The 23,294-nt window shown below is 36.4% G+C and overlaps 1 protein-coding gene across 1 annotated transcript in view; it reads left to right on the top strand.

Moving 5' to 3' along the window:
* Nucleotides 1–21,918, top strand: part of SERPINE2 (serpin family E member 2) — a 32,916-nt gene extending 10,998 nt beyond the window's left edge. The window contains exons 2-9 of the mRNA XM_032225985.1: nucleotides 7,392–7,666; nucleotides 9,648–9,875; nucleotides 10,821–11,018; nucleotides 13,019–13,217; nucleotides 13,304–13,404; nucleotides 15,599–15,685; nucleotides 16,508–16,591; nucleotides 21,325–21,918. Of these exons, the coding sequence (XP_032081876.1) occupies nucleotides 7,411–7,666; nucleotides 9,648–9,875; nucleotides 10,821–11,018; nucleotides 13,019–13,217; nucleotides 13,304–13,404; nucleotides 15,599–15,685; nucleotides 16,508–16,591; nucleotides 21,325–21,362 (1,191 nt within the window). The 5' untranslated portion in view covers nucleotides 7,392–7,410 and the 3' untranslated portion in view covers nucleotides 21,363–21,918. The remainder of the gene's footprint in view (nucleotides 1–7,391; nucleotides 7,667–9,647; nucleotides 9,876–10,820; nucleotides 11,019–13,018; nucleotides 13,218–13,303; nucleotides 13,405–15,598; nucleotides 15,686–16,507; nucleotides 16,592–21,324) is intronic.
* Nucleotides 21,919–23,294: the final 1,376 nt, after the last annotated feature.

Below are 23,294 nucleotides of genomic sequence, written 5' to 3'. Positions count from 1 at the left end.
CTAATTAGCAAATGTATCTTAATAGCTGTGAGAAATAGTAATCTATATTTTAACCTTATTTTTTTTAAATGAATTTTATAATCCAATTTATCACTTCCTTTAACAAATAAAGCAAGAGAATTCTCTCCCCACTTACAAACAAATCCTTAAAACCTCATCACTAAGTCCTGATCAAAAGGAAATCCTGCTGACAGTTATCAGAAACCACAAAATACTTATTTTAACCTTGATTAAGCTCATTTTGAAGACCACTTTACTTTTAAAAACCTTTGACCCATCAAAAAATATCCCACAACTGAATTTACTAATCAATTTTCTACATTTCCATTTAGTAAGAGCTGAATAGTTTCTCTTTGTTTTCTCTCAAAAACTGTTTCCTTGATTTCACATATTCCTTTTGTAAATTCAAGATAAGAAAGCTTTCCAAGTCACTCTTTTGATTTATTATTTGTATAATTATTAAGGCACCATCTGGTTTTATCTGTAAATCTGTTTTGGCATCTTTTTCCATAGCACTCTTATACTTGGCATTTTAAAGTCTATCTTCAGACCTTTTTTTATTTTTGTGATTTAAACTCCAATTTGAATCCACATTCAAATCAATCTCAGTCTCCATTTTATCCAACAAAATCTGTTATTCTTCCATGTCCTGCATTATAGTATCAGACAATCTTGTAAGTAATTTCAGTGTACATTGTTGTTCTTCTATAGTCAATAATATAGTGTTCTATTGTATTAATTGGTCTCTTCTCCTTTAATTAGAATTTAAGTATAATTGTTCCCCCTTCTAGGATAGCCTTCAAGTCTGCTCTTATCATCTGTTTATTTTTCTAATCAACAAAACTTTCCCTTGGGAGAATTTCATACAATTATATTTAGAAACTTTATAAATTATTATATAAATTTTTAAACAGCCCACAAGAAATATTCTTTCAAGTTCATCTAGCCTGTTGAGTTTTCAAAATCAACATTTTAATTTCCATTTTGTTGTTTCTAAAAAAAAAAAGCTTTTCTTTTTAATACTTAAAGTTGTATTAAAATACTTAATACATGGTACTTCTTTCATTGGGATAAAAAGAGATTTCCACAGCAACTTAATGAAACCTGCCCTTTGAAGGTTTAATAAGCAGCTTTCTAAAATAGTTAAGAAAAAAAGTAGGTGAACCCAGTGACTTTTTGAAAGGTGCTGAACTGTAGATTAGGCATAATGATTCCCACCCCAACAATTGGAGTTCTCAAGCTTGCTGGTAATTTGCTGGTTCTTGACTGAATAAATAAATATTTAAACATGTTACAAAGTGTTATTTTACTATCTCCTTGCAAGACATTATGTATGGAGCAAATTTATGGGTGATCCATGTCATCTCCTTAATCTGGAGATGAGTACCGAGAAGCTGATTGGCTCTTAACTTCACTAGTTGTTGGCTCTGTGAAAAGCAGAGCTGTGTTCAATTCGCCATTGCTCTCCCTGGTAGTCCTTTCACCTTACATACATGATTGGGCCTTCTTTCTTATTTTTTGTAATCTAGATGTACATTATTGTTATTTTAACAATTAGAATTGGTTGTATCGTCTGGGGATGAGATTTGTTGGACCAGGATTAATTTGAAAACTGCTCTGCCATTTTGTTGTTAATTGCTAATGGATTATATAACATTACTGAGCCGCAGTGGCGCAGTGGTTAAAGAGCAGTACTGCGGGCTACTTCTGATCACTGGCTGCCAGCAGTTTGGCAGATCGAATCTCACCAGGCTCAAGGTTGACTCCGCCTTCCATCCTTCTGAAGTCGGTAAAATGAGGGCCCAGCATATTGGGGGCAATATGCTGACTCTATAAACTGCTTAGAGAGGGCTGTAAAGCATTATGAAGCATTATATAAGTCTAAGTGCTATTGCTATTGCTACATTCTGGTTCAAGTAGAATTCATACTTTTGTACAGGTCTGTATTACTTTAAAATATTATACAATGTTTCACAAATTTACTTCTCCTTGATGTAGGATCATTAACAGCCATGCATAAGTACTATTTAGCTCTGCCTATTAATTGATGCTGAGGAAGAAATAGATAGAATTTTAATGAAAGCCATGTTTTATTATAAGATGTAGAAAAGTTTTCTAAAAGATACATTTTTAAGAGTAAATATTCTTGACTCTGTCCTGTTAGGTACTTATGTGAAACAAATTGTTGCATTGCCATCTAGTCCTGGAAAGCAGCTATCCATTTATAGTCCCAATAGGCAGCCTGTTCTAGAACCTTCTTCAGCCTGCTGCTTCAGTGTTGGATTACATTTCCCATCATTCCAGGCTGAGTGAAGGTGTTTCATTGTACATTTGAATTGTTTTATTATTTTGTGTCTATTTTATTTTAAAACTAAAAGTAATTAGGAATTTTAAAATTTTAGGATAAGAAAAACAATTCCAAGAATATTTTTATGGCTGTTACATAATTGTTTGTGAAAGGCATTTAGACATTGCTGCCTTTTTAAAAAGAAAAGCTGATCCAGGGACTTTTACGAAAGCTTAAATGTTGAAAACTTTTCTCAGTAAGCTATGGACCAATTTTATTTTTTCCAGAATGTGGACTGAAATTTTGTTAAAACTTCATAGTTTTATCTCCCAGTAGGTTAGCTCTATGAAAGAACATAATGGGGCAAATTTGATAAGGCAGGAGGAAGAGTTTGAAAATGGACCAGATCAATGTGGAGGCTGTAGAGAAAAACACTGCTTCCCCCATGCTTATATGAGAGGCGTTTGGGCAGCTGCTTAAAATGTTTGCAGCTGCTCCTTTCTAAGCCCTCCCACCTGGAAGACACGTGACTCAGAGAAGACCATCTGCAGCCTGCCCTCTGCTTCCCAGTGCACACTATTATGTAAACGCACAGAGAAACAACACAAAGGAAAAGAAGAAACACTACCACAGGTGCAACACATTTTCCCCTCATACAGAAGAAAGAGCAGATGCTTTTGTGGCCATTGCAGATAGAGGGATTGGAAAATGTTCTAGAAGATATGCACTGTGTGCTTACCCTACTTTATTTATCTTTTCCAACCAACTGAATTCTGAGAAGAAATTATCCAAAAAGCATTAGAATGCTGTCTAACTGCCTATATGTAGAATAGAATAGAATAGAATAGAATAGAATAGAATAGAATAGAACAACAGAGTTGGAAAGGACTTCTAGTCCAACCCCCTAAACCTAGGCAGGAAACCCTAAACCCTAAACTACTTAATATGTGGTATATTATCAGTGGAGATAATATCTTGCCATTATCTCCACTGTAAACTCCCCTTTTTAATCATATGACTCAGAAAGAACTAAACACCTTCCCTCTCCATGATTCCCAAGGTACACTTGTACAAACACACATAGATGCAACGGGAAGGCAGAGAAGGAACATATGCATATACACAGGAGCATACATATACCACCTTCACATACAAATAAGCAGGCAATGACAACGTATATGTACATCATGATTAGTTTCCTGAGATAAAATTGCATGCTCAAACTTTTCTGTTAACTCTATTATTTTGAATGAAAACGTTTACTTCTAATGATTGAACTGATAGATGCCTTCTGATTGATTGGGCATAACTGATGATAAGGTTGGAAACAGTTCTAGAAGCCATGTTTTGCATAATTGAGTTTTCTTTTTTTAACTTTGGGGAACTGAATATTGCTTTAGAAATACCCATCTGCCATCTTTTAACGAAATATTAGCATATGCACTGAAAAAGAGATAAAGCGTTATTGTTTTGCATAGCATGAGCTTGCTTTAGACAAATGTCGCTCTCCACAGGAGATGGGTAATTCAAAAATGTGAAAAGTAAATAAAATCTGAGCAGTATTTCAATAGTATAGTATTTCATTGTATTAATGGGCATAAGCTTAGTTAAATTAATATTCTAAATACATAATTATATTTGAATTGCATTTGTAAAATTATCAAGCATTGTTCACTGAAATGCAAATGAAAAAGCAGGAAAGCAAGAGCTAAACTGTGAAGTCGGCACAGTTCTTCCTATTTTGCTAAAAGTATTGTGAACTAGTTAATTGAATAATTGTTTCAGCTTATTAAAAAGCTGTGATTTTTTTTCTAGATCAGTGGTTCTCAACCTTCCCAATGCCATGACCCTTTAATACAGTTCCTCATGTTGTGGTGACCCCCAACCATAAATTTATTTTTGTTGCTACTTCAAAACTGTAATTTTGCTACTGTTATGAATCGTAATGTAAATATATGATATGCAGGATGTATTTTCATTATTACAAATTTAACATAATTAAACTCAATGAAGCGGTGGACGTGATGAACCAGGGTCTTGAGGCCGTTAAGAACTGGATGAGAGCTAACAAACTGGTACTCAACCCAGACAAGACCGAATGGCTGTTGTGTTTCCCTCCCAATAATTTGGCCAGTGTTCCATCGCTCAGGCTGGGGGGTCAAATTCTACACCCCTCAGATAGGGTTCGCAACTTGGGAATCCTCCTGGACCCACAGCTGACTTTTGACCACCATCTGTCGGCTGTGACCAGGGGGGCATTTGCCCAGGTTCACCTGGTACGCCAGTTGCGACCCTACCTGAACCGGGAGGCTCTCACAACAGTCACTCGAGCCCTTGTGATCTCCAGGCTGGAATACTGCAATGTGCTCTACATGGGGCTGCCCTTGAAGAGCATCCGGCGACTTCAGCTAGTCCAGAATGCGGCCGCGCGAGTGATAGTGGGCGCACCGCGGTACGCCCACATAACACCCATCCTCCGCAAGCTGCGCTGGCTACCTGTTGATCTCCGGGTGCGCTTCAAGGTGCTACTTACCACCCATAAAGCCCTTCATGGTAGTGGATCTGAGTACTTGAGAGACCGCCTTCTGCCGATTACCTCCCTTCGTCCCATCAGATCGCACAGAGTGGGCCTCCTCCGAGTTCCATCCGCCAGTCAGTGCCGACTGGCGACTACGCGGAGGAGAGCCTTCTCATAGCAGCTCCGACCCTTTGGAACGATCTCCCCGTAGAGATTCGCACCCTCACCACAGTCCAGAGCTTCCGCACAGCCCTTAAGATCTGGCTATCCCGTCAGGCCTGGGGATAAGATCTTCATACACCCCACCCGAATGTTGAATGAATGTTGTGTTTTATTGCTATTATTATTTGTACTCACATATTATTTTACGTTCTGTCTTGCACCCCCTTCCCATGAGTTGTAAGCCGCCCTGAGTCCCCTCAGGGAAAAGGGCGGCCTATAAGTGACAATAAAATACTAAAAAAAATACTAAAGCATAGAGATTAATCTCAAAAAGAATATGTAATTATATATTGTGAGAACCACTATTCTAGATGAATTAAAAACCTGTATTTACTGAAAAAAGAGTACTTTTTGAGCTATGCTGAGCCCCTTCTGATCAAATGCATTGGTGGCTTTCTAATTTCTAGGTTGCTTTATTCTTATAAAATTAAAATATAAGGATGAAAAAGTACATATTATAGCTAAAGGAGGTGCTTTTTGGGACATGTTAGTACCAAGAAAACGTTTCTTTTTGAAGTATTAAGACATGTTCCTTGTGAGACTTGTGCACTATGTTAAAAACTATCTCTACCTTTATTCTGATTTTTCATTGACTTCTAGGTCCTAATCAAAGTCCTAGTCCTTTAAATCCAGTACAGCACTTACATCAGGAATTTTCCCATAAAATAAATCACTCCATATATTGGATTCAATTATCCTGAGAGTTCCTACTTAGAAACCTTCCTTCTGTAATTAATGGGAGTTAGTCAAAACTAGTTGGCCTTGTCCATGGTAGCCTCTATACTATTGAACAAGCTTACCATAGAGATTCAAACAGTGCCCTCCATTCTCACTTTCTGGAAGTTTGTAACTATTGGGATGATATTGTACAGCAGTGTTTTCTCAACCTCAAAAACTTTCCCACCCAACATGCCTCTGGAGAATTCAGGGAGTTGAAGTCTACATATCTTAAAGTTGCTGAGATTGAGAAAATACTATTGTAGACTGACTCCCAGTGAAAGAAATTGCTGTGGGGAATGACCATATTTTTTTGCAGTATAAGACGCACTGGAGTATAAGATGTGTCAAGATTTTGAAGAGGCAAATTTTTAAAAAGTTTTTGCACTCTGTAGACCCCTGCAAAAACGGTCCCATTTTTTGTCCAAAAAAAGAGCATGCATAGCGTATAGAGTGCTCCTGGGGACTGGGGAAGGCAAAACTGAGCAAAAAATGGCCCATTTTTTCACTCATTTTGCCCTTTCCAGCCCTCAGCAGCACCCTAGAAGCTCCTAAGGCTATGCACGGCCATTTTGGTGAAAGGGGAGGCCAAAAATGCTGTGTTCAATGTATAAGATGTGTCCAGATTTTCACCCTCATTTTGAAGGAAAAAGTTGTGTCTTATACTCTGAAAAATATGTTACATTTCAGAGCAGCTTTGAAAATGTGGTGTTTGCCTTAACATTTCAGACAGAGGAGCTGTGTTTGCACAGCAGTTAGATTATTCGCTTATCCTATTAGAATACTCAAGGTGTTATTTCTGTTAGGATACTTATAGCAATTTTTATGCCTACTAAAGCATGATGTGAATGAATAAGTCTTTAAACAAAAGATCTTAAGTTTTTCTCCTGCTCTAAATTATTCATTTTGTTTCAATTTCTTACTGTCTCCTCTTCTGAGAACATACACAAATTGATGCCTGTCCTTGATCAGTGTTGCTTATTGACTGAAAAATAAAATTTTATCCTTTGAACAATGCCCAGAAAAGCAAGAGAAGATGATTAAAGAATGCACAGTGTTTGTGTAACCAGCATCCCCAAAGATAACCCACAGTGTTTCCAGTGCATTCAAGCTAAAGGGGTGAAAGTGCTTCAACATTTGATTTATTCTGTATCAACTTGAAGTTCAGAAGTAAAATAAGATTTTCTCAGATTTTATTCTAGGGAACAAAAAATGAGTAGAATTAAGATGCAATTAGATTAATAGGCAAATTATGGCTTCAGAACTATAAAAATGCTTTTCCTGTAAAAGGCTATTCTTAGAAGCAAGTATAAAAAGTTAGCAAACTTTAAAATATATTGTCATTAAAGCTGCTGCATTGCTCAGCATGGGATCATGGAGATAGTGACACAATAGCATAAATAATCATGCACTGAATCTGGATTTATTTTACTTCCATTAACAATTATCTGCAAATAACTGGAAGCTTCTCCTCTTCTGATAGTGTAGTTTATATGAGTGAGGGGTATTGATTTAAAATTTGAATCCATGAAGCTGGGTAAAGTGCTATGAGCCCTAGTAGTTAGGAGTTTTAGAAGAAGTATCTGCACACCACACTCACATGCTCCGGGTCATTTCATGTCATATACATTCTTTGTTCTCTTTCAGGTTATTCTAGATTGGAACCATGTACTGGCATTTCCCTCTCCTCTTTGCTGCCTTGACGTCCACCTATGTATGTTTTCCTCAAAACCATTTGTCATTGGAGGAATTGGGATCGGACATTGGAATCCAAGTTTTCAATCAGCTGGTCAAAACCAGAGCTGGTGATAATGTTGTGGTTTCTCCACATGGAATTGCATCGGTGCTTGGGATGCTTCAGCTAGGAGCCGACGGCAAGACAAAGAAGGAGCTGACTACAGTGATGAGATACAGTGTAAATGGTCAGTGGTTTGGATCTATGATTTCAAGATCCATCCAAGCTTTTTGTATTGATTTCTGAAATAAATTCATCTGTGCCCTAACTCTTCCATAAACACACAAAGAAATCTGTAGGAAAACAGTGGTTACTGTTACTCAGTACATTAAGCAGTTATCATGTCCTAATGCATACTAAGTAGATGACAGTGAAGCATTATCTGTCATACCAGAAGGCATTCTTGGCTCCGGTGTTTGGCACGAATGCTAAGCACAGTAAATATAACAAGAACTGATTTCTTGGTTCCAGAGTAAGCAGGATTGAATTTCATTGCCAAAAATGTGCCGAAAGCACAAAATACCACCTGCCTCTTGCTCCTGATGCAGGATGCATACATATCCGTGTGAGCATTTACATGATATTTATAAAATATTATTGTGCTTCCTGGTAATTTAATGGTATAATCTGCCTGTTGGGGAGAGCAGGAGAGCAGTTGCTATATCATTTGTTCTTGCCATATCAAACTTTATGGAGTTTTACTTTTCTAATCAGCTGAGTGCTTTTTTCAGCCCACTTCCTTGTTGTTTTTCCCATCCAGAAACTTTGCCTTTAATTGCATTGCAGCTTACCAAAAAATCACCAGCATGTCAGAGATTGCTTCAATGACTAGTTGAACTATGTAGTGATCTTTTTGTTTACTATGGAATGCCCTTTTCAAACTTGAGGACTTTATTACCTATGAAATATGTGAGCAGGGAAATAGAACCATGGTTTAAGTAGTCAATATATGTAGGCTTGACAAAGCTTTGATTATCACATTTGCATTAGATTTTTCCTAGGTATGTTCTAGGATGTATAATCCTCAGTTAGCCTTGAAATTTCCTAAATCAGTCTTCCTGAAACAATAAATCTTCAGATGTTTTAGGACTACTACTTCTAGTATTTCTATTTCCAGCATAGCCATTGGCCCCAAGAATTCTAGATTGTATAGTATGCAACATACTAAGGCATAAGTTGGATAAGATTTTGAAAAACAATTTTTTTTTAGATAGAGCCCATGGAAACTATTAGAGCTGCTTTTGTTTGTGATTTAAGGCTTTCCCCTGAAGAGAGTGCTAGTCATAATAAATAAGCCTGTAGTATGCAACAAAAACCTTTGTTTTTGTTTCAACTGACCTGTTTGAGTCTAGAAAATCATGAGTGAACAGCAGCAAATTGGCATCTACTGATGGATGATGAGCTATAATAGATCACAAAGAATTCCTGCTTCCTAGATTTGTTTTTAAGCATTGTCAAAACTCAGAAAGTTCTTCCATAGATTCTTAATTGGGAAGAAAGCTACTATTATCCAGTTTATAATGGTCAACTTATAGGGGAAGATGGACAGTACAAAAATGAAATAAATAAATAATATCAAATAAAATTATGATTTTATTTACAAATAAAATTTAATGTTTGAACATTTGCTTAGATGTTCCTTCATTGCTGATCCCCTTCTGATCCACTATTGGAGAATTCTAGAGTTCTAGTTTCACCTTAGGCATTAAAGCCTGCTGGGTGACTTTGGTCCAATCACCTTTTTTCAGCTCAACCCACTTCACAGGGTCATTGTTGTGAGGAAAATAGAAGGAAAAAAAGATGATTATGTATGTTCACTGCCTTGAGTTATTTATAAAGTAATAAAGGTGGGATAAGTTAGATTCTGAAAACCAAGTGTGCTTACCTTTCTCTTAATTGACTTCTCTAACCCCCAAAAATGTTGGTTTTATTTATCTCACTTATTAATTAGTTCATCATTCAAACTATCAATACAACAAAACAGATCAGGAGCGAAATCTCACATAAAGAGAAGTGAAAACTTAAGTGATATCACTGTACCACATAATCTTCTAACAAGGCTGAGCAAACGATTTATAAATGAGAAGGCCTTTTAGCCACTGAATGCTTTCAATTGTTTAAAATGTCTGTGTATATATGTGTCATATTCTCTTTTGTCTTTCAATTAGGAGTTGGTAAAGTATTGAAGAAGATAAACAAAGCTATCGTGTCAAGGAGGAATAAAGATATTGTTAAAATTGCAAATATAGTTTTTGCAAACAGCGGGCTGAAAATGGAAACACCTTTTGTTTCTAGAAACAGTGAGGTGTTTCAGTGCCCTGTTAAAAATATAAATTTCAAGGATCCAAATGCTGCTTCTGACACTATAAACCTGTGGGTCAAAAATAAAACTGAGGGTAAGTGATAATTTTCTTTTTCTTACTTTCCTCTTTCTTCTCTAGTATAGTATAGCCTTTATTGTCATTGTACATCATGTTTACAATGCAATTGGTTTTAGCCTCACTGGTGCAATCCATGACAATATATAAACAATATAAATAGCAAAAAGAATAATCCCGATGCATGTAATTAGGAAAAAAGAAAAAAGAAAAGAAAGACTAATCATAGGTTTCCACATGTACTTGGAGTGGTTGTGTTTAAGAGTCTGACAGCCCAAGGATAGAAACTATTTTTAAACCTATCTGTTTGGCTGGCTATGCATCAATGTCTTCTGCCCAATGGTAGAAGTGCGAAGAGACACTGACCACTGACACTTCTCTACTTTAATTTCTTGTCTCTTTTCCCCAATGGCTAAAATTTTGGTTTTTGAGCATCATGTAGTGGCATACGAATATAGCTCACCATGTGATTCAGTGGTGGGATTCAAATAATTTACCAACCAGTTCTCTGCCCTAATGACCAGCTGGGTAGGCGGGGCTCAGTGGTCATGTGATCATGTGGGCGTGACCAAGTCAATGTCACTCAGGTTGATGGGCACTTCACCTTAGTTGTTACAATGGTAACAAGGGTTAACTGGAGAGGCAGTTTCTGTAAGCAGGGCAATAAAGATTAGGCTAGAAACAACACCAGAATGTTTCCTTCCTGCCTCCCTTACAGGATTAGCCCTGTAAAGTGGGAAAAAACAAAAGGAGATTTCTTCCAACAACCAATTCTCCAAACTGCTTAGAAAGTTACCAACCGGTTCTCCTGAACAGGTGCGAACTGGCTGAATCCCACCACTGATGTGATTCCTCTTAAGTTGCTTCAGTTTTTACTTAATATAATAACATGTCAAAATACTGTATGTCCTTTATTTTCTACTTTTGAATTGAGGTTGGGTTTTGTTTTTTGTTTTTGTTTAGGTATGATTGACAGTGTCCTAACCCCAAGTGATATTGACAGTGTTCTGACCAGACTAGTAGTGATAAATGCAGTATATTTTAAGGGATTATGGAGATCCCGATTTCAACCTGAAAACACAAAAATGCGAACGTTCAATGAAGGTGATGGAAAGGCTTACCAAGTACCTATGCTGGCTCAGTTGTCAGTGTTCCGATGTGGTATGTTCAATAGCATTTTAAAATTCTGAAATTTACCCTTCTTTACAATTCTGTAGACTAAGATTAAGTAAAATATTTAGTAGAATTATGCAGATCATTTAGAAAATACTTTCATAAAGCTACCCAAGAAAGTGTTCCTCAAAAAATCAAGGTTTGGTTTGGTTTATTAGATTTATATGCTGCCCTTCTCCCAAGGACTCAGGGCGGTGTACAACATTAAAAGAAACACATAATACAAAATTTAAAAAAATATTGAATAGAATATCCCAAACAAACCCAATTAGAATTGACAATAACATTTTTTAAAAAAATTCAAATTCAAATTAACAATGATCAATAATTTATTTTGTTTTGTTCAAGCCAGGCTGGCTTGCTGGAAAAGCCAACTTTTTAGGGCGCGTCGGAAGGACCGGAGGTCGGGGAATATACGAAGCTCCGGGGGCAGCTTATTCCAGAGGGAAGACGCTCCCACAGAGAAGGCTCTCCCCCTGGGGGTCCCTAGCCGACACTGTCTGGCTGACGGCACCCTGAGGAAGCCAACTCTGTGGGATCGCACTAGATGGTGGGAGGCTAACGGTGGCAGTAGATGGTCTCGCAGGTAGCGCTTTAAAGGTCATAATTAGTACCTTGAATCGCACCCAGAAGACAACCGACAACCAGTGCAGGCCGCCTAAAAGGGGTGTAACATGGGAGCACCTAGGTGCCCCCATGATAACCCGTGCAGCCGCATTCTGGACCAGTTGAAGCCCCCGGGTGTTCTTTAAGGGCAGCCCCATGTAGAGAGTGTTACTGTAGTCCAGGCGAGAAAGGACGAGGGCATGAGTGACTGTGCACAGAGCATCCCGATCCAGGAAGGTAATCACATTCTCTTGAGGTTTACACGTCCATTCGGAGTCTTCTCTTATCTCCTCAGCATCTTTGAACATTATAAAGATACTGTCATTGCCTTTGTTATGAAACATGTATTCCTGACATCAAATCCTGTATACTTTGTAATGAAAGAATGGACAATGTATAAGTTAATATTTTTGGTAGGGGATCCAATGCTAAAGCTTTTTCCAGTTGCACAATCATATCAAACTTTTGACTAAAGTCATACTGAATATTATAGTAATACAGGTAGTCCTCAACTTACAACAGCTCATTTAGTGACTGTTCAAGGTTTATGAACATTTATGACACTTACAACCATTGCAGCATCCCTGTGGTAATGTGATCAAGATCCAGACACTTGGTAACTGAGTCATATTTATGACGGTTGCTGTGTCCTGGGGTCATGAGATTACCTTTTGTGACCTGACAAGCAAAGTCAATGGGGAACCCAGATTCACTTAACAATCCTGTTACAACTGCAATGGTTCACTTAACAACTGTGGCAAGAAAAGTGATAAATCGGGGCAAAGTTCACTTAACAAATGTCTCGCTTAGTAACAGAAATTGTGGGCTCAATTGTGGTCATAAGTTGAAAGCTACCTGTAGTCTAATTCTGTAAATATCTGGGTTCTTCCTGGTGGTAGCTTTTGTTTCTGATCATGGAAGCAAATTTGAAGAGTAAATTGATCTTGATTAGCATAGTTCACATGTTAGTCTGTGGTGTTGAAACTAATAAACCATTCTGACATTGCTGATTTAAATGTCCCAATTAGGTTCTCTTAGGCCAGTGTTTCTCAACCTTGGCGACTTTAAGTCCTGTGGACTTCAACTCCCAGAATTCCCCAGCCAGCGCTGGCTGGGGGATTCTGGGAGTTGAAGTCCACAGGACTTAAAGTCGCCAAGGTTGAGAAACACTGTCTTAGGCTTTCTCCTCCATTCTATTCTTAGATTTTACCACCTGCATTTCATATCCATTTGATCTTGTCAAAATACAAAGTTTTTGTACAAAAGTAGCATTTATATTGCCTCCCCCACGTGTCCACATCTGTAGGCTGACTGAGAATAACACTACATGATTCCAATCCATATGTATTTTAAAGTATTTTTATTTACTTCCTATTTTATAGGCACAACAAGCACTCCTAATGACTTGTGGTATAATACTATAGAATTGCCATATCACGGTGAAAGTATAAGCATGTTGATTGCTTTGCCTGCACAAAGTTCAACTCCCTTGTCTGCTATTATTCCTCACATTAGCACAAAAACTATACAGAGCTGGATGACAACTATGGTTCAAAAGAGGGTACAGGTCATTTTGCCCAAGTATGTAATTTTTTCTAATTTTAATGGAAAAAAACACGATTGCTAGTTTTGCAGGCATTCTCATACATTTCATATGGCTCCCCTAGGTTTACAGCAGAAGCAGAAACAGATTTAAAAGGACCTCTCAAGGAGCTTGGCATTCGAGATATGTTTCATAAATCAAAGGCAAACTTTGCAAAAATAACAAGTGAGTCACCATCTATTGCTCTTGTTTATGCCTTCGGGAATTACAGATAAATAGAACATTGATGCTTTGACTTTATGCATATTATTCTTGAATATGAATTTGAAAAGCAAAGCTGGGGTGCTACATTATTTCCCAGTACATACTGTAGGTCTCCATATATTGAACCACAGCCCTTGTTTTTATTGACTATTGCTGTGTTGATTGGGGCTAGTGAGAATTATACTTCAACAGTCTGAAGAACATCAGGCTACATAAGACTGATGTATGGTCAAAGGTGTATGTTTTGCTATGTTCTATGTTTTGTTTTCATCAGTAATGTGAAAATACATGTATATATATATATGGCACTGTGTGTGTGTGTAATGCCTCAAGCAATTTCAACCAAACTTAGTAAACAGATGACTTACTCTATGGAAACAAATACTGTGGGGTAAGACACTCCTAACACCTCTTGGGGTGTGGTTTCTGTTATGATACAACCTATTGAATTGGCTTAAAATGACTTCTATTGTACAGCGCAGTGGAGTTGCCATGGTAATGGCTTCACAGTACTCCACAAGAGGGCTCCCTCTGGTAAAGGGGAAAATCCAACATTTAGAAATTACGTTTGGTCCAGACATTTTCCCCCTATAAATAAATCCCAGGCAATGCCAGGTTATCACCTAATCTGATACATAAAAAAAAATAGCAGAACATACTAGCTTTGTGTACCTGACTCTTGAGACAAAAAATTAGGGAACTCCATTTTAGCCTAGTCCAGTTCTCAGATCCATATATTTTTTATTTATCTATCAAATTTGTGTAACCTCCCACCTCACCTGTGGGTGGTACATAATAATGTTGTAATTTTGAGCAAAAATAGTTTCTCAACAATGCATGAACCCAAAAAGATGGGTTGAATATGCTATGGTTGGAAAGCTGATACTGGTTTCTGCTACATGTATATATTTCTTTAATTCTGAATTTGAATATATGTCAAAATTGTAGTCATGTAACATATTATGATAGTTCTTAATGGCAATGGTAAAAAGGAGCCATGAATGTAGTATTGCACGTTAACTCTGCCTACTGTTAGGAGTTTCATCCTGATAAAGGAGAATATTTGTAGCTCAGGGCACATGAGGGGTCTCTTTACTAGCATTGATGATGTTACCTAGTTTGGGTAATGAAACATCTGCAAGAAAACAAGCAAGAGAAACACACATGGGCCCCTCAATTCAATCCTGACTGGCTCAACGTTGACCCAGTCTTCTTCCAATGTAGATAAAATAAGGAGCCAGATTGTTGGAAGCAATATGCTGACTCTGTAAACTGCTCAACAAGTGTTGTAAAGCAGTGGTCCTCAATCTTTCTGGCTCCTTTTGCTAGTAATGGAGTGGTGGTGGTGGGGAGGGTGGAATGGGACAACTTGTCATAGCCAACGTGCTGTGACCAACTCACCACAACCAACTTGCTGTAGGACAATTTGCTGTGGGACAATTTAGCAATTCTATTTAATTATTTAAAATAAATAAAAAATTATTTTAATTTTTGCAATTCACGTTTAATTCTGTCCCTCCATTTCTTTAATGATTCTATTCCACGATTTCTTTGATATTAATGTAACTCTTGTCCCTCAGCAAGTTGCCCTGCAGCAAGTTGGCCATAGTGAGCTGGCCAAGGGAAGTCAGTCATGGCAAGTTGGCCGTGGCAAATAAATCCTGGGGAAGAATGGTATTGTTAATGCTCATTTGCATTCGTTTTCCCTTTATAAAAGAATAAAAAATAAAGCTTGTGTACTGAATAATTTTGAAAAAAAAAACCAATTCATTCTGCCTGGAACTTGGATCCATTCATACAGACTTTTGGAGTGTTTGAATAAACAAATATAGTAAGTGGTTAATACCTCTTGGTCACTGTTTGCATGTAATTGCTTTGTCTTGCCCTGCAATAATTGTTTTAATTTGTACTAATTCATATCACATGAACATCATCTTTTGAACTTTTTATTACATAAGAAGATAACAATATCTGTAATGAATAAAATCAAAACAACGTAGGAAGTATTTCGATATCAATGAAAGTCACCTGTATGGAATCAGATTTTCATTAACCTCTGTTGCTCTAGGTTTTCTTATCATTGAAAATGAATTTGCTTTTTGAAGGAATGAAACAATGATACATTCACACATGTATATTATGATTGACCCCGTAGGATCAGAAAATATTCATGTATCTCAGCTCTTGCAAAAAGCAAAAATTGAAGTAACTGAAGATGGAACCAAAGCTTCTGCAGCAACAAGTAAGTATTTGTTTGATCTAAATCATTAAAAAGTATACTGAAATAGCATTAAGAATCTATATTTTAATCTATTCCAAAAAGCTCCCCTCATTTTCTTTAAAAGCCTGGTGAATTTATTCATATATAAAGAAAAAAAATTAATAAAGAGGCATTTGGAATTTGGCCTGAACAATATAACATAGCATATTATTTCCGAAATATTACAATCGGTCCAAAATACAATTTAAGGATTCCATGTTTAATTCTGCCAACAAAATAAACTTTGCTGCATCCTGGCCAACAACCCTGATTTAAATGATTCTCCACAGAGCTCTTATATAACCATGTATGCAGATCTGAGCACTTAAATATAGGAATTTAGAATTTAATACTGCATTTCATAACATTTCTACTTGTAATCCTTTTTCAAGTAATGATGTATATTGATTTAGAAAACATTTTACTGTCTAACTTGGCACACGTAACTTAATTATATGTGCACACAATATGGTTGGTATATTGTACTGAAATCTTAAATGTGACATTTTTGCTTCATATTTAAAAAAACATTGGTTGTGCTTACAATATAATCTTTTTAAAATATGCGTTCTTAAAAGATCTGTATTCAGTATCAAAAGTATGTATGACACTGTCCTGTTTTTCCTGTTAAAATTTTCATGTTCTTCCTTGGAGCCTTTCGGAATACATGAATTTTATCCATTTATAATTAAATATTGATATTTGAATTTGAATATGGTCCTTAGAACACTGTACAAAATTAAATAAATGTGACTGGCAGGGGGAAAAACATAATCATTCAAGTTTTTGTTCTGCTTTGTGTAGCTGCAATTGTAACAGCTCGGTCATCACCTCCTTGGTTTGTAGTGGATCGACCATTTTTATTCTTCATACGACACAACCCTACAGGTAATTCTATGTCAAAATGTATATAAATATATGTATGTATGTATGTATGTATGCATGCATGCATGCATGCATGCATGCATGCTGGATTGTTGTATTCGGGTATTTTCCCATGTAAGATTGAGATTGTCTTGGCAACGTTTTGGCGAAATAGAGAAACACCCCTACAACATGAATAAACATGATGATACCTCCCGCCTACCAGACATCTGGAAAACAGCCCTAGTCAACAAACGAGCCCCACCCACCACCCAGGCCGTTACAACACAAAACAACAACGGAAACACAGCCAGCACCAATCAGCACCAATCTACCAATCATGATACAACTATCAATCCACTTACTGAAACAAAGCCAGCACTCCCCACTCTCCCCCCCAAGATTTATAGAAAGATGGCAGCTCTGACCATGCTTCACTCACACAAACATGAAGTCGAAAACACCAGCCTGAAGATGGCGAGTGAGACCTCGTCGAAATGTTACCAAGACAATCTCAATCTTACACGGGAAAAGACCCGAATACAATAATACCAGCATTCCTACACCCATGAAAATCTACTAAAACATATGTGTGTGTGTGCGTGTATGTATGTATATATGTATATATATGTATGTATGTATGTATGTATGTATGTATGTGTATATGTGTATATATATATATAAATTCAGACAGCTTTCCTCCATAGAAAGAACTGAAGCTCAAAAACATTTCAGACTTTCTTCCGTATCTTTCAAAATAAGGTTCCCAAACTCCCTTCTTCTTTATTGTTAATAAGAAATGTCTTTTCTTGACAGCAACAGAGTAATCTGCAGCTGTGCAGGATTTAAACACTTAGGAGTTGTTGCCAGGAACAAATAGATTCTGTGTTTCATTAGTGTATTTCTTAGCTAATCTACATATTATGATGCATGCTTTGAAATAAAATGCCAACTCTTTGGAAGAGCTGAGTTCTGGCATCGATTCCCAGATATGGGCAGCTTAGGACATCAAAGGCACATTATGCAACTCTGAAGATGCACAGTGGCCAATTGTCAGCCACACATCTCAGAGCTTTGATGCATTTCTCATTGATATTCTAAACTAAACATAAGCCAGCTGGTAGGGAAGCCACCGTTTTCTCCTCCAAATATGACTCGGAAGGTGATTCAAATAATGGTACATTTTTAACAACCACCACAAAAAAATACATTGTTTTTTTATCGTTCTTTCTTCCTCTCTACCACAAATTCATATAAAGACCAAATAAAATTAAATCTGCTTTAAAGTAATATTTTAATTATGACATGATTAGGCATATTTAGGGGCATACTATACCTATTCAACAATGACAGAAAATTTGTGAACTCTAGTGCTATCCATACTCATAGTGCATATTCATATCCATAATCTGATCTACAAAGCCAACAAGTTTCATCTTAATCCTCTTAATAGATATAGATTAAAAAACTGGAGTGTGATGTGTGAATTGAATGCACTAAGCCAATATCCAGTGTCGTTGTTGAAAAAAGGAAAAGGAAGTTTAAAAAAAGTTTAAAGTAAATGAGAACCACTCTGAGACCACATTGTGTAAAGCAGTTGTTGGATGTCTCAGTGTCACTCTATTACTTTCACAAGTTCTTTGTGATGTAGTGCTTTTAAGTGGCTAATCATGAAAACTCTTCGATCCCTATACCATACTCTATAAGTCTCTCTGTATGTGTGTGTGTGTGTGTGTGTGTGTGTGTGTGTGTGAGAGAGAGAGAGAGAGAGAGAGAGAGGTGAATTAGAAATTAATTAATGAGAATGAATCAATAGATGAATTACAAATTAATTAACAGTTCCACGATAGAACATATTTTCTGTCTTGTTCCCTTGCTTATCTTGCAGAAAAATTACTCTCCTCCTATTCCTTCTGTCTTTAAGATCTAACTGTTTCTTAATATTACCTTTGCATTAATAAAGACAAATAGAAAAATACTGTTTATAAGTACAAGATAGAAGTTAATTATCCTTATTCATATTACCATTATCAGGATATTGAAGATGAGTTTGTAATGCTTTCAGTTCTTATTCATTCCTATTTATTTATCACCAATTCTCGTTAATATGAATCATCCAAGTCCTTAATAAATCTGCAAAGTTTGTTTATTAGGAAGTTGTTGAGAAATGTAATTTGCCAGCAGGAAGGAAAGAGCATGAAGCATTAAGAATGTTTACATATGGACAAATTAGCATCATAGTACAGTTTAAAGAGCGAAGAAAGCAAAAGAGACATAACACTAAAAACTCGGATAGTAAGTCAGTGATAGTAAGATAACCAAATGGCCATATTACTACCCACAAAATGTCATACATTTGGGAAGTGAAGATACAAAAAAACAAGAAATTATAATATAATGAGTAGTCACATGCCTAGACTCAGCTGTGATAGGACTGATTTTGTGCTATTAAGTCAGCTTCAACTCCCAGTAACCACATAGATTTTTCCAATGACAGTATGTCACTAACCTGGTTCCACAAGTACACCAGAACATCCTTTAGTTTATTATACAACTAAACTACTTTTTTTACCTCTTCAAGTCTAGGCTTCTGCTCTTACATTGTCACAGCGTTTGTTCTTGAATGTTTCTCTATTCATTCACAGTCTTTTTTTTTTCTTGTTCCAACTCCATGATTCTCCATGATGATGTGGCCCACCAGGGGCCTGCGGAGCTGGCAGCAGATTCGGAGAGTGAGGAGGTTGGGGAGGAACATGGGCCAGTCCTGGAGTCTGGGGAAGGCTCTGATGAGGGCTCTGAATTGGAGGCGGGGGGGGAGGGACAGAACCGTATGCCAGTTATCAGCTGTTGTCAGAGTCAGACAGCAGTGAGGCAGACAAACAGCTGGAGCCTTTTTCCAGTGTGCGCATGTGCAGAGTTGCCAGACAAAGGTAACAACTAAAGAGCAGGGGTCGACTTGGGAGTAAGGCCAGATGATGTATGGCCCCTCCAAGAGGAAATAAAAGAGGAGTGAAAGGGGAGTGGAGTTTGCAGGAGACAGTTAGTTTGCTAATTGGTTAGTGACTCTCCGAGAGTTCTTGCCACGTTCTGCAGATATATGCCTGTCAGCTCCCCAAGCCAGATCAGGTGTGTGACTGTAATTCCTCCTTTGAAAAACTTTGCTGGCTGTGAATGAGCAGAATTCACTGTAAATTAATAAAAGGATCTTTTGCCGGGACAAGGAGTTTGTTTCATGCTCTTGGGAAGCCTCAGTTAGAACATAGGAAGTGTCCGACCTTAACATGAAACTGAAGTGAGGCATAGCAGCCTCCTATCTGTAGTTGTGTCCTTATTTACAGACTGTTTCTTTAGCCATTTTATTATTGTGAACAAACTGAATTCCATTTGTCCACTTTGTACATTTTTCTACTAATGCTGCATGTATTCAATAAATCTTAATACAAGAACAAGGCATAGAAAAAGACTAAAAATAAAGTATCCTATTAATATAACGCTTATGCTCCAAAAAATCCAGCTTGGTCTAGTGGTTAAGGAGCTGGGCTAGAAAGCAAGAGACCATGAGTTCAAATCCTGACTTGGCCCTGAAAACTAGCTGAGTGACCTTCGGCCAGTCACACTCTTTGTTAGCCTAACCCACATCACAGGCTTGTTGTTGTGGTGAAAATAGGAGGAAAATGTATGGGTGAATATGCTTTGAATTATTTGTACAAATAATACAGGTGGAATATATAAATACATAATAAAGTCAAATTTGAGAAATAAATTCCTGCAGCATTAGCATCAATGGGATATTTAATCATTCTTAATCACAGTTTTGTATTCTGATATATTTAAAATAAAGATTTATTGAATTGGGCATTTTACATTGGTTTTAGACAAATATTGTTGAGATTTTCAGCAACTAAGTTAATATAACAAATTTAAACATTAAAAAGATATTTGAGCCCTCAAGTAACTTATTAAAAACATCTAAACCTAGTAAGAAGTAAGAGTGCTTATTTTCCATCTGCAAACATTTATGAGAAATAAAAGATTCATTTGTCAGCTATTTTATTAATGGTCTTTTTTTCCCCCTCTATGGTGAGCAGACACAAAAGTTTAATGAATTTCCATGCCCTTGCAGAACATTTAGAAAAATATGTCCCTGATTTTGACATAAGCACATTTTTAAAAAAATATCAAGAATCATTAGAAAATAGAATCTTACTGGGATATTTGTTTTTAAATAAATTGTTCATTGAATTAAAAATATTTTACATGGTTTAAGGGCTTTTTAAATGAAATAAACTTAACAGTTTGAAATATTACAGTATTGCAAGTATTTTATAAGTATTACAGACCGATGGTGGCACAGTGTTAGAAGGCAGTACTGCAGACTAACTCACTGCTCACTGCAGGAGTTCGATTCTAAGCGGCTCATGGTTGACTCAGCCTTTCATCCCTCCGAGGTCGATAAAATGAGGACCCACATGAGGACTCTGTAAACAGTTTAGAGACATCTGTAAAGCACTGTGAAGTAGTGCTTTAAATCTAAGTGCTATTGCTAATGCTATTTGAATCTGCTTACAGTCAAATCGTAACATTTCAAACACTTTGTAGACCTATGAAAATGTAACTGCTAACTGCCATCTACTATTTATATATTAATCAGTAACTTTAGAAATTACTGTTTAGATGAAAACTTTGTCTTAATGTTTTGTAATAATATTTTGTATATGTGAATTAATACAATTTCTGCAATAATATTTCTTGTTTAGGTGCTGTTTTGTTTATGGGACAAATCACCAAACCTTGAGTAAAGGAAGAGATTCTTTCCTTCTGAAGAAAACTAAAGATTGATGCCTTTGTACTGTTTAAATATTTTTGTACCCGGTTTTTCAGCTATGAACTAGCTTTGGAAATGTTGGTCATCTAGTTTTTGAAAAAGAACTTTAAGTAGCTGGAATTCTTTATGGAAGAATAAAATGCCTTTTTGAAAACATTGTAAAGTTCCTTAAAACTACTGATTAGCTCTCTGTGTTAACAACTTTTGAAAATTTGTTGTTCTATTTCATATTGTCTTTAAACCCAGTTGAAATTAAAGAGACAAGTCTGATTTTGGTTGGCTTATGCCTTTCTACTACTACAATTCAGTAGCTGGATGAGGCATTTGCCATTAGAAAGCAATTGAAAGCTTTAGCATTTTTTTAATTTTAGATTGTGCATGTTGCTAAGATTTAAACAACTAATGTGCCAATTAATGCCTTTGCATTGGTGTAATGTAAACTTGTCATTGCTAGTATACACTTTCTGTAGATTTAAATTTTATATTTTTTGTACAAAGGAAAATAAAATCATAATGAAAAGGTGAATCTAGTGCAAGAGTCAAAATAATATTGGAGGAAAACAATTACTCACAGTTCAGAAAGTTGAAGGTAAACTGTTGCTAAGATAAAATTTCCATGTGATGAAATAATTCCTGTAAGGAACGACCTGCATTTTGGAATACTGTTAAGTAAAATTTCAAAATGTTCCATTCTGTCTGGATGTTAGTAATTCATTGTATTGTATTGGACAAGAAGGATATGATGGGTCAGTGGTCAAAGACGCTGAACTTGTCAATTGGAAACTGACAGCCCAGGTTCAAGCTTCTAGTGCCACACAACAAAGTGAGTTCCTATGCTGTTCCCAGTTCCTACCCACCTAGCCATTTGATAGCATGCAACCGCGAGTAGATTAATAGGTACCACATCAATGGGAAGGTAACAAGAACCCTGGTATTTTCTAGGAACTCAATTGAAACAAAATGAATTTTTTTAAAAAATACATTCTGCCAATTTTCTACCAGTAGAGCTTAATGACTGTTCTATTGCCTGAAAACATTTGAAAACTCCCTGTGTTAAATTGGTAAGTTTTATCTATAGCATTAAAAAAAATATGTTCAGTGTAACTTTATTTTATTTAACAATATTTGTATGTCTCTCTATTGCAAGACTCTAAATGATTCACAATATCGAATAGATCATAAAACTGTTACCTTAAAATTACCATATACAAAAATTCTATATAATCACTATAGACCAAATGTAGCAGCTACAGTTCTTATCAAAGTATTATCTAGATTCCCAAGAAAGATACTGTAATGCTTTTCATCTCTTATAATACAAGGAGAGGGCAATCCCAATTTTTCCATAGGGTTAGAGCAACCAAGGGAAAAGCGAGCCCATATCCTAAACCATCTGAGTAAAATGGGGAGCACATAAACAGGGAAGGATAATTCTACTTGAGGAGCCAATCCTGTAGAAATCAAGATCTTCAACCGTAGAGATGAAGCTGATGGTACAGATTACCATGCCATATGCTTGTTTACATAAAGTATTTAATATGTTTCTGATTGTCTTTATTGATGCTTCACACTTTTCCTAATACTGATTAAACAAATGTTGGATCAGAAGGCATACAAATTAGCAAATTGTGACATGATAAAAAATTAGACGGTTACTTTCAATATTTTCCTTGATCCTATTTTATGTCTATGTTCAGTGTAGTAATTGATGGAGTTTATTTACACTCTGGGGTAAGGTTTGGCAATAAAAGTATTTGTGAAATGGAACCTGGAAACCAAATATTGTCTACAACATTATAATTGCTGAAACAATTCCAGTTACTTTTGAAAGTGAGAATTGTACATTAAAGTTAAATTTTACTTGATTAAAATGCTAACTATTTCTACGAACACATAGAAGAG

Source organism: Thamnophis elegans, chromosome 10 (genome assembly GCF_009769535.1).
Source record: "Thamnophis elegans isolate rThaEle1 chromosome 10, rThaEle1.pri, whole genome shotgun sequence".
NCBI lineage: Eukaryota > Metazoa > Chordata > Lepidosauria > Squamata > Colubridae > Thamnophis > Thamnophis elegans.
The sequence above is the reverse complement of the archived record's forward strand: the minus strand, read 5'-3'. Positions and strand labels throughout refer to the sequence as shown.